At 43.1% G+C, this 13,645-nt stretch overlaps 1 protein-coding gene across 1 annotated transcript in view; it reads left to right on the forward strand.

Annotated features, from left to right (window-relative positions):
* The window catches only part of LOC146805514 (lysozyme g-like), a 416,874-nt gene that overhangs the window by 157,776 nt on the left and 245,453 nt on the right, over nucleotides 1-13,645 (forward strand). The window contains exons 2-3 of the mRNA XM_085620512.1: nucleotides 12,705-12,901; nucleotides 13,031-13,169. Of these exons, the coding sequence (XP_085476638.1) occupies nucleotides 12,705-12,901; nucleotides 13,031-13,169 (336 nt within the window). The remainder of the gene's footprint in view (nucleotides 1-12,704; nucleotides 12,902-13,030; nucleotides 13,170-13,645) is intronic.

The raw sequence follows: 13,645 nt of genomic DNA on the forward strand, positions 1-13,645 counted from the left end.
TTGCTAATCTCAATTGGAGAATCGCAAATTGCTCATGCTATTTCAAGGGTGCCAGGGTGTCAAAAAGACACCCTGTTGCACCCCTGAAATCTGCATATGAATACATCTTGCACACACACATGCCCCAAGGGCATGTGTGTGTGTAAAATGGTACTTTGAAAAATGCACTTTAGTGCATTTTTCAAAGTTTTTGCAAATTACCATGAAGTTCAACTTCATGGTAATTTGCTCCCCCTATTAGCGAAATCGCTAATTTTTTAACTTTCATGCATTGCATTTACGGAATCTCAATTTGGGATTCCTTAAATGCAATAGCAATTTAAGGAATCGCAATTTAGAGATTCCTTAAATTGCGATTTTTGCATTTGGGATGATGCATCCCAAATGCAAAAATTCCAGTCGCAAAGGGGCAGATTCTGAGAATCTGTCCGTTTGCGACTGGTTTTTGCTTTGATGCATGTGGGCCTTAATTTCCAATCGCGACTTGCTCCATTGAAGTCAATAGGAATTTGCAGCTGTGTTCTCACACTGCATGCCTCTCCCGTGGGTCCTTTACTTACCTGCCTTGGGTGGTTTCATGAGGCCCCAACGCTTCTGAAGGTGCATAGGTTTCTTTTGGTGTCAGTTCGTTTCCTCTTTCTGCACCTCACTCTCTTTATTATGTACCTCGCTAGCCACTTTCTGTAACTTTTTTCCTCTGTCTGCAGATATCTTGCCTCTGTCTGCAACTCTCTTGTTTCTTTCTGTACTTCTTTTTCTCCTTTTGCATCTCTCTTGCCTCTTTTTACAAATTTCTCCCTCTTTCTGTGCCTTTTTATCCTATTTCTACACCTCTTTTGCCTCTTTCTGCACCTCTCTTTCCTCTTTCTGCACCTCTATTGCCCTGGTAAGAACCTATCATACCTCTATCTGTACCTCATGGTCTTCTTTCTGCCCTTCTCTTGCTTCTCCCTGCACCTCTCTTGCTTCTTGGTGCATTTTTCTTGCTTTTTTCTGTGCCTTTCTTCCTCCTTCTGTACCTCTCTTGCCTCTTTCTGCATCTTTCTTCCTGTTTCTGCATCTCTCTCAACTCTTTCTGTACCTCTCTTCATCTTTCTGCAGTACTCTTGCATCTGTCTACACCCCTCCTTCCTATTTCTACACCTCTCTTGCATGTTTCTAAACCTCTCTTATCTCTTTCTGTTCCTCAACTGCCTCTTTCTGCACTTCTCTTGCTTCTTTCTGCACCTCTTCTCTTTGTATGCACCTCCCTTGCCTCTTTCCGCACTTCTCTTGCTTCTTTCTGCACATTTTTCCTCTTTCTGTACTTCCCTTGCATTTTTTTACACCTTGCTTCTACTTTCTGCACCTCTCTTTCCTCTTTATGCACCTCTATTGCCTCTTTCTCCACTTCTCTTGCATCTTCCTCCACATGTCTTGCCTCTTTCTGTACCTCCCTTCTTTTTTTCTCACCTATATTGAATCTATCTGCACCTCCCTTGCCTCTTTATGCACCACTCTCCCTTATATCTTTCTGTACCTTTCTTGCTTTTCTGCAACTTTCTTGCCTCTTTCTGCACCTCTCTTGCCTCTTCCTGAACCTCACTTGCTTCTTTCTGCAGCTTTCTTCCTCTTTCTGCACCCCTCTTCCCTCTTTCTATTCTCTCTTACTGCTTTCGGTACATATCTTGCCTCTTTCTTTACCTGTTTTGCATCTTTCTGCACCTTTCTGGCCTCTTTCTGTACTTCTCTTGCTACTCTCTACAATTCTCTTGTTTATTTTTGTACTTCTCTTGCTTTTTTCTGTTCCTTTCTTCCTCTTTCTGTACCTCTCATGCCTCTTTCTGTACCTTTCTTTCTGTTTCTGCACCTCTCGTGCCACTTTCTGCACCTCACTTACCTCTTTCTGCACTTCTACTGCTTCTTTCTATACATCTCTTGCTTCTTAATGTACATTTCTTCCTCTTTCTGCACCCCTCGTGACTCTTTATGCACCTCTCTTGCCCTTTCTGTGCCGTTCTACTTCTTTCTGCACCTCTCTTACCTCTTTCAGCATTTTACTTTCCTCTTTCTGCACCTCTATTGCTTCTTTCTACATCTCTGTTACTGCTTTCGGTATATATCTTGCCTCTTTCTTTACCTGTCTTGCATCTTTCTGCACCTTTCTTGCCTCTTTCTGCACTTCTTTTCCCTATTTCTGCACCTCTCTTACCTCGTTACCTGTCTTGCATCTTTCTGCACCTTTCTTGCCTCTTTCTGCACTTCTCGTGCTTCTCTCTACACTTCTCTTGCTTATTTTTGTACTTCTCTTGCTTTTTTCTGTGCCTTTCTTCCTCTTTCTGCACGTCTCATGCCTCTTTCTGTACCTTTTCTTCTGTTTCTGCACATCTCTTGCCACTTTCTGCACTTCACTTCACTTACCTCTTTCTGCACTTCTATTGCTTCTTTCTATACATCTCTTGCTTCTTTATGTACCTTTCTTCCTCTTTCTGCACCCCCCTTGCTTCTTTCTGCACCTCCCCTGCCCTTTCTGTGCCTTTCTAATTCATTCTGCACCTCTCTTACCTCATTCAGCATTTTACTTGCCTCTTTCTGCACCTCTATTGCTTCTTTCTTAACTTCTCGTGACTCTTTCAGCACATTACTTCCTCTTTATGTACCTCTATTGCCTCTTTCTTCAATTTTCTTGCTTATTTCTGCACCTTTCTTCCTCTTTGTGCACCTCTCTTGTCACTTTCTGCACATTTCTTCCCCTTTCTGCACATCTCTTGCCTTTTTCTTCTCTTTTCTTGCTCATTTCTGTGCCTTTCTTCCTCTTTGTGCACCTCTCTTGCCTCTTTCTGCACATGTCTTCCTCTTTATACATCTCTCTTTTCTCTTTCTGCACTTCTCTTGCCACTTTCTTCACCTCTTTTACCTTTTTCTTCACCTCTCTCATTTTGTTGTGCCTTTTTTCCTCTTTATGCACCTCTCATGCCTCTTTCTGTACCTCATTCCCTACTTTCTGCACTTCATTGGCTTCTCACTGCACTTCTCTTGCTTATTTCTGTAATTCTCTTGCTTTTTTTTCTGCGTTTATTCCTCTTTCTGCACCTCTTGTTCCTCTTTCTGTACCTTTCTTTCGGTTTCTGCACCTCGCTTGTCACTTTATGCACCTCACTTATCTCTTTCTGCACTTCTCTTGCTTCTTTCTATATATCTCTTGCTTCTTTCTACACCTTTCTTCCTTTTTCAGCACCCCTCTTGCTTCTTTCTGCACCTCTCTTGCCCTTTCTGCACCTTTCTACTTCTTTCTGCACCTCTCTTGCTTCTTTCTTAACCTCTCTTGCCTCTTTCTGCATCTCCCTTGCCTCTTTCTGCATTTCTCTTACCTCTTTCTGCTCCTTCTTTGCCTCTTCGGCATCTCCCTTGCCTCTTTTTGCACCTGTCTTGCCTCTTTCTGCACATTCCTTCCTCTTTCTGCACCTCTATTTCCTTTCTTCACTTTTCTTGCTTATTTCTGCACCTTTCTTCCTCTTTTTGTACCTCTCTTGCCTCTTTCTGTACATTACTTCCTCTTTCTGTACCTCACTTTCCTCTTTCTGCACATCTCTTGCCTTTTTCTTCACTTTTCTTGCTTATTTCTGTGCCTTTCTTCCTCTTTGTGCACCTCTCTTACCTCTTTCTGCAAATTTCTTCCTATTTCTGCATCGCTCTTGTTTCTTTTTGCACCTCTTTTGCCACTTTCTACACCTCTCTCACCTCTTTCTTCACCTCTCTCACTCTTTTTATTCCTTGTTCCCTCTTTCTATACCTCTCATGCCTCTTTATGCACCTATCCTGCCACTTTCTGAACCTATCTTGCCTATTTCTGCTCCTCTCTGAAATTCTCTTGCTTCTTTCAGTGTCTTTATTCCTCTTTCTGCACCTCTCTTTATTCTTTTTGCACCTCTCTTGCCTCATTTTACACTTCACTTTCCTCTTTCTGCACTTATCTTACTTCTTTCTATGCCTTTATTCCTCTTTTGTACCTCCCTTGTTCTTTCTGCACCTCTCTTGCTATTTCTGCATATCTTTTGCCTCATTCTGCATCTCGTACCTCTTTCGTTACCTTTCTTTTTCTTTCTGTGCCTTTTTTCCCCTTTCTGCACCTCTCTTTCCTCTTTCTGCACCTCACTTGCCTCTTTCTACACTTCTCTTCCTTCTTTCTGCACTTTTCTTCCTCTTTCTGTAACCCTCTCTTGCCTTTTTCTGCCCTTCTCTTGCTTCTTTCGGCACTTGTCCTGCTTCTCTCTGCGCATTCCTTCCTCTTTCTGACACTCTCTTGCTTCTTTCTGCACCTCTCTTGTTTTTTTCTGCACTTTTATTTCTTCTTTCTGTGCCTTTCTTTCTCTTTCTGCACCTATCTTGCTTCTTTCTGCACCTCTCTTGCCTTTTTCTGCACCTCGCTTGCTTCTTTCTGCACCTTTCTTCTTCTTAGGTCACTTTTAATGTTTTAAATTGGTATCTTAATATTTGCAATCAGGTTTTGGCTGTAAATACCTGCAACTCCTGCAACACTTTTTCACACCTAAGCCTCCACGGTCCACAGCAGCTTCTATAGCTGTTTGTGTGGAGGGAAAAACTCACGGCAAATACCCTCACTTCTGTGAGGCCACGAGATGACTGCCATTTTGGAAGTAGGTGTGAGAAGTTGGCTTGGTATATACTGTCCACTAGTTTCAGTGGGCACCTTGCGCAAGTCCAAACAAACCCTTATTGATGATCGGTTAAAGACAACCTCTATTGAAAACTATCCTAGTGGAAGCTATGGAGAGCAGCCTTCCGGCTAAGTCTTGAAGGAATGTAAAGCAGCTTGTTTTACTAGTCTATAATCTCTTGAATGGCTAAATGAAAGACAACCACACCAGGTATACACATAAAATATATGTATTTATTTTTAAACACACCTTTCTTGTCCCCTTATGAGGCTAGAGTTCAAAACACATAAGTTACACTATAAGAACCACGACTTAACTAAACACAAGGCCTAGAGCTTGTAGAAACGCTGGGACCCCAAGGAACCACCCAAGATAGTGACACAGGGGACCCACGGGGGCCGTGTGCAGTGTGAGAACACAGCCGCAAGCTCCCGTTAGCTTCTATGGGGAAAGTCCAGGTTAGATTTTTATAGATTAGGGACACTTAGAAATTAGTCAGGACCAAACCCTTTGGGACTTAGGAAGTTCTAGGGTCAATGCCCACGGGAGCACCAGAGTACTCATGTTACCTCACCCAGGAATCTGGGTGCATAGATGTCAAATAGTGTTGGGTCGCATAGTAGATTTCAAAGGGAGCTGGCAAAAAAGTTCTGCTGCTGGGAAGATGCAAAGTGTCCGAAGAGATCCAAGCCTGGATCAAAGATGAGAAGAACCTGAAAGCAGAGGGGACAGAGTCTGGGTCACTTGCCAGTGACCAGGAGGACGATAGACTAATGCCCACCGATGTTGGGTGCTTCAGGTAAAGAAGGTGAAGCTTGACTCTTCAGCCACGAGGACCAGGAGACATCGAGGACAACCAGGAGCTGGATTCAAGTTGTCCCACAAAGGATGTTGAGTGCTGCAGTGTCAGTGCCCAGATTGGACACAACAAGCCTTGGCAACAGCAACCCACTCAGAAAGGAGAAAGATGCTTCGGTGCAGACCAGCAGGGTCTGAGGGACTCACCACTTGGTTGGGAATCAGGGCACATCAGGAGTTCTGTTTCCATGCTACTCACGAGGGCTGTGTGTCTCAGCTTTGCAGGGGACTCAGGTTGGACTCTCAGATGTCTGGAAATTTGCTTCCCTAGGCTGCAAATACTTCAGAGTCCGGCAGGAGCTTCGGAGATTCAGACTGGCAAAATGCTTCATTGGTGCCTGCCAAGCAGGGGAGTCACTCCTTGACCCCAATGGAGATTTTTTCAGTCCTCTAGTCTTTAGTAGAGCGTCCAAGATCCAGGATTCAGCTTCAGAGTTTTGTCCAGGGATATCTAAAGTTCTGGTTACAGAGGTGCCTTACTTATACCTAAGGAAGGGGTGGGAATAGCTCTTGGGACCCACCTATGGGAGGGTTTGGAAGAGGGGTGGCTACACCCATTTCCTTTGTCTAGTTCCAGGATTCAGCTTCAGAGTTTCATCCAGGGATATCTAGAGTTCTGGTTACAGAAGTTCCTTACTTATACCTAAGGAAGGGGTTGGACTAGCTCTAGGGACCCACCTATGGGAGGGTTTGGAAAGAGGGGTGGCTACACCCATTTCCTTTGCCCAGTTTTGTGCCAGAGCAGGGGCTGGAAGCCCCTGAACTGGTTTGAGCTGGACTATGCACAGGGACACCATATGTGCCCCCAGTGCAGGATTTGAAAACACTATGAGAGTGCTCCCACCGAGCCCCAATACACATCATCCTGTCTGGGAGGTAGTTACACCTCCCTGTGACAGGAAACCTATTGTCCAGGCCTTCTCTTGCCGGAGTATCGGTCAGCAGCAGGAGGCCAGAATTGTGTCTTTGGCTGCAGCATCCATTTTGTGATGCCAGGGCTCTGTTAAGTTTCTACCGTGTATACCAGTACTGCCATGTCTCTCCCTCTAGAAGGGTGGGATAATATCCTCACATCAAGAACTGATGTGGGGTATGATTCCACGGTGTTTGACAAAAAACACAACATGTTTCCGTGCAGCCAGTCCAAATTTAGCATTAACTGTTCACGATATAATGCATTTAAGAGTATATGGTCAGGCTGCACCACTGACAACCCCAGGAAAAAGATTCTGAAGACTGCAGCGGGGCTCAGCTTATGCCTGGGCACCCTCTCACATATAACCAAGCACTCTGCCTCCAGGATTGTTAAGGCCTGCCATAGGAGTGACTGATAGGTTTGTATGTGCATTGCTACGTGAGGTATAGTGAACCTATACATCATTGTAGGGGTGCATGCACCACCTTACCCAGGCTGCAGTAGCAGACATGTGGTGTCAATTTGGGTGGCTTTCTGCATCTCCCTCTCTTCTTTCTGCACCTCTTTTGCTTCTTTTTGCACTTCTCTTTCTTATTTCTGCAACTTTCTTCCTCTTTCTGCACTTCTCTTGCCTCTTTCTCCACCTCTCTTGCGTCTTTGTGTACCTCTCTTGCCTCTTTCTACACCTCTCTTGCCTCTTTCTACACCTCTCTTAACACTTTCTGCAACACTCTTGCTTCTTTATGTGCCTTTCTTCCTCTTTCCGCACCTCTCTTGCCTATTTCTGCACCATTCTTCCTCTTTCTGTCCCTCTCTTACCTCTTTCTGTACCTCTCTCATTCCTCTTTATGCACATCTCTTGCCTCTTTCTTCACCTCCCTTGCCTTTTTCTGCACTTGTCCTGCTTCTTTCTGTACCTCGCTTGCCTCTTTCTGCACCGCCCTTCATTTCTGCCCCTTTCTTGCCTCTTTCTGCACCTCCTTTGCCTCTTTCTGTTCTTCTCTTGCCTCTTTCTTTACCTCACTTGCTTCTTTATGCACTCTTCTTCCTCTTTCTGCACCTCTCTTCCCTCTTTCTGTACCTCTCTTAACTCTTTCTGCACCTCTTTTGCCTCATTCTGCACCTCTCTTGCCTCTTTCTGCACCTCTCTTGCATCTTTCTGTTCTTCTCTTGCCTCATTCTGCCCCTCTCTTGCCTCTTTCTGCACCTCTCCTGACTCTTTTTGCACCTCTCTTGCCTCTTTCTGCACCTTTCTTCCACTTTCTGCACATCTCTTGCTTCTTTCTGTAAATTTTTTCCTCTTTCTGTTCATGTCTTACCTATGTAGGTTTAGTTAGAAATTAAGCAGTTAAAAAACCTGAGAAATTTACTGATAAAAACACAGGTTTCAGGGACGTTAAAGTTTTAAATTAGCATTTAAATCCCCTTGATATTCACGGAAAAATCCACAGGCTTCATGGACGTTAAAGTTAGGCTGTCATTTTACTCATTTCAAACCTGAGAAATTGAGCTGTTATAGTTAGCTGAGATAATTATAGCTAGCGCACCCGCAATGCACTGCTGATGACGCCACATATTACCTTACTCATGACATGGTCAGTGACATCACTGATGACATCAATGATGACTTCCATTTTGAGTACGTTTGCCCGAGTCTGGTGGGACTGTACATTTACTGTTTTGAGAAAATGATGGTCTTCAGTGAAGGAAACCCATGGACAGATATCATCAGACTATGGAAGAAGTTCATAGATGATGTCCTGGTGATATGGAGGGGGTACGAACATTCAGTCACCTTGTTCCTGAAATAGCGTAACAGGAACCCCCTTTTACATTTTACCTCCACTGTTACCACAACTGACTTACCATTTCTGGATCTGGTCACAGAACCCAGAAACGGGAAACCCTCAACGAGGTTCAACCGCATACCAATGGAAAAAAACTCTCTGCTGGCCTATGATGGCTTCCATCCGAAAGCCCTCAGGGAAAAACTCCCGGTAGGACAGTACTTCAGACACAGATGTAACTGCATAGACAGGATGTCTTTCAACAAAGAGGCGGGCATTTAGACGAAGAAACTACACCAGCGAGGATACCCGGAATGGGTAATCGGAAAGGCCAAGAAAAGAGAAGCCAACACCAACAGGTATAACCTCTTAGAGAAGGTTGACAAACCTACAATAAACAATCTAGTATGTGTCACAACCTTTAATACTGCCTCACACCACATCAAACAACTTTTATGAAAAACATTGGCGCATACTTAATTCAAATGGATTGGATGTGAAGAAGCCCCTATTCTCTTTCAGAAGAAGTGCGAACCTGAGAGACATTCTGGTATATACCAGACCAAGGACCCACGCGCCCGTAGCCTTGATTTTACCGAGAACCTTTCCTCCACTCCAGGGACATTTGAGATGTGGCTCGTGCAATATATGTCATCTTACAAAGAACACGAAAATGATTGACGGGGGTCTAGAAGACCCATGGGAACAAAGAACACATACCAATTGCAACTCTGAATGTGTCATTTACCTGATCATGTGCCCTCGCAACAAGCAATATATAGGTATGACCACCAGAAAAGTCAAGACACGTAAAATTGGAACATAGGCGCACCATCCGGTGCCAGAAATCTAACACTAAATTGACAGCACATTACTTGGAGAAACATCACTCAACTGATGACATAGCTTGGACTGCAGTTGAATAACCAAGACTTAATCAAAATACAGGTGATAAAACGAGGTCACTGTTTTTAAGGGAGCAGAAGTGGGTCAATAGACTCAAAAGCCACATGGTAGGGCTTAATGATGATATACCCTGGAATGCCCTTAACAGCTGATATCCTACAATTATGATGTCGACCTTAAGTGACATATGTTGGGCACCTAGCAGATGAAGAATGTCATTTTTTATATTCGCAACCATTGCCCACACTCCTGGGAGCATTGTAGCTGTTTTTACCTACACATGTTTAGTGGAAAAAGGGTCACCACATAGACATGCTAACAGCGAAATAATGATGGAGTATTTCTTTTTGGAGTATTTCACGCATGTAATTGCCCATACATCTGAGGGTTTTGTAGCCCTTTGTTTAAAATGTGCCGTGGATATGTCATCAAGTGGATAGCACCCTTTTTTTAAATGCCCCATGGATATATCATTAATTGAACACAAATTATTATCAGAACGTGTTTCTGGCATTGCCCACAATGTAAAAAGATAAAGGGTATCTGGGTTTGTTTAATAAGGCTGGAGTGCCCGCTAAACTCAGCTAAATAAATAAGCGGAATAAAAGCGTTCGGTGTTTTTGCAAGAGGAGAAATAGATGCAGCACAAGCCCCAAGAACCTAGGAAATGCATGGACGCTCACGCGCCCATGTGCATTGACCACAGAACAGGCCACGCCCCAATACGTGACGGGAAGAGCAAGCATGATAAGGCAGCTCGACTGCAATCCCCAGCCACCTATATGGCAAAACCAGGGAATCCTTGGGCAGAGCACCCACCTTGATGAACAAAGAAGCAGCGGGGAGGGGGCCAAGAATATCCGACAGACGCCTGGGTCCGGTAGGCCTGTACACCTAGCCAGTCTTTTTTACGCGCTAATAGTACCCAACAGCATAGCGTTTTGGCGTTCATTATGTGGGGTGTAACAAACAACTACACAAATGCTAGAGGCATGGGATGCAATCAGATATTGCTTACTTTTTTAAGGGTGACATGATGTGACAATAGATATTAAGATCACTGTTCTTACACTTTCCCATCAGTGCATTTACTCCAAGGGGGTATAATTAGTGAACTGATCAACACTAGATGATCGGGTCCAAATCACAAGGGTAATGTGATGAACTACTGGTTAACCATTGGATTTTTTTCTTTTTCCTGTCTCCCCTATTGTGTAACTACAGGGGGCTCTTCCTCGTTCTTGCCAGTTTTAGCTTATTTGCTTGTGAAACGTTTGAGCTGATTGTTCTACTTTAGAGTATGTATGAGTGGAGCTGATATGAGATGGACACAAGTCCAGCGAGATATGACTACCTGCGGCTATATATTTATGAGGTAAACTTACCTAATGTATGATTGACATGCCTGAGTGTGAACAAAGATTGAGTGTATTTGACAAACTATGGCCCTACATATTTTACTTGGTGGCGCAAGATAGCTAATACTAGCACTGTGTGAATAAAAGGTTGTTTTCTAGGTGTAAGTAATATGTTTCTTGCTTGTTCTCATCCCTTACACTATACCAAGAGCAAGTTATGTATGGACACCCTCGTTTTAGGAACAACTGGTTCCTATGGAATACCAAATCCTGGTATCGAGGGCAACATAATACCAGTGGGATCAAGAAAGGTCCTGACTAATGCCGATGTGGCCTATAACAGCAGGCATGAATAGGACAGAAACATGTTGACGAACTGGCAGTAAGGAGGGGTGTAGGAATTCCTTACTCTTTCCTGTCACCACCATTTTTCACCTTTTTAGCCCTGGCCAGAGGGTCCAGGAATACATTTTTGAGTAGTGACACCTCCAAGCTAGTTTCAACCTCCACTGCACTTTTCTTTCGGTGATCCCATTATAATTTGCCATTAAGTATTTGCATATTTTACATGTTTGGATTGTGTTCCCCTCCCTTTTTCTCCACACCAGGCATTGGTCTGCACGGGGGTGTACTGCAGCAAAGCCCGATGATGAAGCATGTCACAACCTTGCGAGTGAGGGTAGTATATTCACACTGTGCATGTGCCATCACCCAGACCTTTTCTTTATTCACACTTTCTTCTCCTCTTTGTGTGTATAAGTTTGTGTTTAGGGGGACAGGAGTAGAGTGATCAGCCTCTCTCCCCTTCTTTATGTGTGAAAAATCACTGATGACATCTCAAATCATGAGTGATGTGATATGTGAGGTCATAAGCAGTGCATTGTGGGGGCATACATTATAGCTAGCTCAGGTAACTTTAATTGCTGAATTTCACAGCTTTTGTAAGAGTGAAATCTGAGCCTATCTATAACGCATCTGTAACTCTTGTTTTTGTCAGTGAATTAGAATCTATTTGCTAACTATGATGACCCTGTTTCATGCTCAAAGTCATAGATTAAAGTTTATAATCGTACTTTGACATTTTCCAGGATTCAGTTATAGCACGGTGAATGAAAATAACCTTTTTGGGTTAGTCCCTGGAGAAACATGACAACCTGAATTCTGTACATGTTCCATTTTTAAATATCAGGGACACTACGTAGTGGTGACTTATTAATATTTAAAAGCAGGGATATCCCGGAGTCAAACATTTTCGACAGGTTTGACAGCAGGCATTTTGACAGGTTTGACAGCAGGTTTCAGGCTGCTGTAGTAAGTCTACACATGGTAGGCCTGAAGCCATTTTTTACAGGCCAAATGCATGGATAGCAAAATAGGTGCTGCAGTCCACAGGTGCCATTTAACTTCCAAGAGCACATTTGCACACCATATACTAGGAACATGTCAGCAAGTTAAATATATCAATAAGCGATTAGCCAATTAAACCATATTTAAAGGGGGAGCACCAGCACTCTACTCCTGTTTATCAGGTGTACGATGCATAGAGTTCAATAACAAGGAAAAATAAGATTTAAAAAAAAGCAAAACATCTGAGGTGACCATGCAGAAAAGGCAACTTTACTACATTTTTAAGTCACCCATGCTGCATTGTGAATGATCTCTGTCATGTTTATGTAAGCAATGTTTCAAAGGGCCAGATGTATGATGCTTTGTTCAGGACGCAAATGGTCCAAACTACAGAATCGGGCCATTTGCGCCAGGAAAAAAGCATTTTTCCGTATGCAAAGCCCTATTTTGCAATTCAGTAACCTATTAACTAATTGCAAAATGGGTTTGCAATTCGGTATTAATAAGGGGCATGTTAAGCGCGTCTCTATCTAATAGTGATAGTGGAATATGTGAAGGGTTTGCTACCGAAATGTTGTCACAAAACATTTGCATTTTCAAGGAGGTTGTAACCCATTCTCAAACTGGAAGGGGTCTCCAAAGGACCCCTTTTGCTTTGCGAATGTTTCTAAAAACTATTTAAGCGCAGGCAGTCCTACAGCTGTACTATGATGTTATGCTGTTAGCAAATGATGTTGCAGCATCTATAAAAGGGTAATGCCTATGTCTGTTTTGATGCTTTGCCTGTGGCTCTGGATATTTGACTGGGAAAAATGTCAATGATCAAAAAACAGTGGTAACAATAATCTTTACTACTTTACCTTTTTCACTGCAGGGGTCAATGCATCCTACAAGATGGCAGAATCTGACTTACAATACATGGCCAGATACAAAACAGGGATTTTGGAAGTTGGCCGCAATTTTTGCATAGATCCGGCCCTGATTGCTGGAATAATTTCTCGTGGAGGCTGTGCAAGTGCTAACGGTGAAAATCAATGGTGTGCGACTGGAAGCGCCTATGGTTTGATGCAGGTAAGCACCATCATCAACACAGCAGTGGCATCGCATTCCATATATAATCCTCGTCGAACATTGTGTCTCCAAATGTGTGTCTGAACTGGTCATATGGAAACATAATACCAATGTTGCTTTGTATTTTAGATTGACAAAAGCTTCTTCAAAATCAATGGTGCTTGGAACAGTAAAGAACACATTGCCCAGGGTATAGATATTTTACTCATGATGATCGATGCAATCAAGAGAAGGAATCCAAGTTGGTCTCAGATTCAGCAATTGAAAGGTCTGTATCAGCACACCATGGGCTATTTCCTGCTGCTGGTCTTCAGTCTCACTCCCAATCCTTATACCCCTCATGTCTCTAGGGGTGACAATTTTCTAGAGAATTGTGTTTTCTAAGGAGTGAGGTCTGCACTTACTTCTGTAAATCAACCTAAGTAGGTTGTGACACCAGTGATTTATGGGAAGTGCACTGGAAGGGAACGATTACAGGGTGGATGGGATTTGCAGCGGTACAGATTGTTGGTGCAAACACAAGTACAAACTGCACTCCAGCGAATAAACCTTTAGTCCAGACTGAGGCATGACTCAATTATTCAACAATACATCAATGACAGTGAAGTAATTAGGCCCAAAAATGATAACATAGGGTAGTAGATTTGCAAACCATGAAGGTTTAGTAGTAGATTTGCAAGGATACAAATTCAAATCATTTAATGTTGTCAAAAATCAGTAGTGAATACATGAAAATATAAAGCA

Source organism: Triturus cristatus, chromosome 8 (assembly GCF_964204655.1).
Source record: "Triturus cristatus chromosome 8, aTriCri1.1, whole genome shotgun sequence".
NCBI classification, from domain to species: domain Eukaryota; kingdom Metazoa; phylum Chordata; class Amphibia; order Caudata; family Salamandridae; genus Triturus; species Triturus cristatus.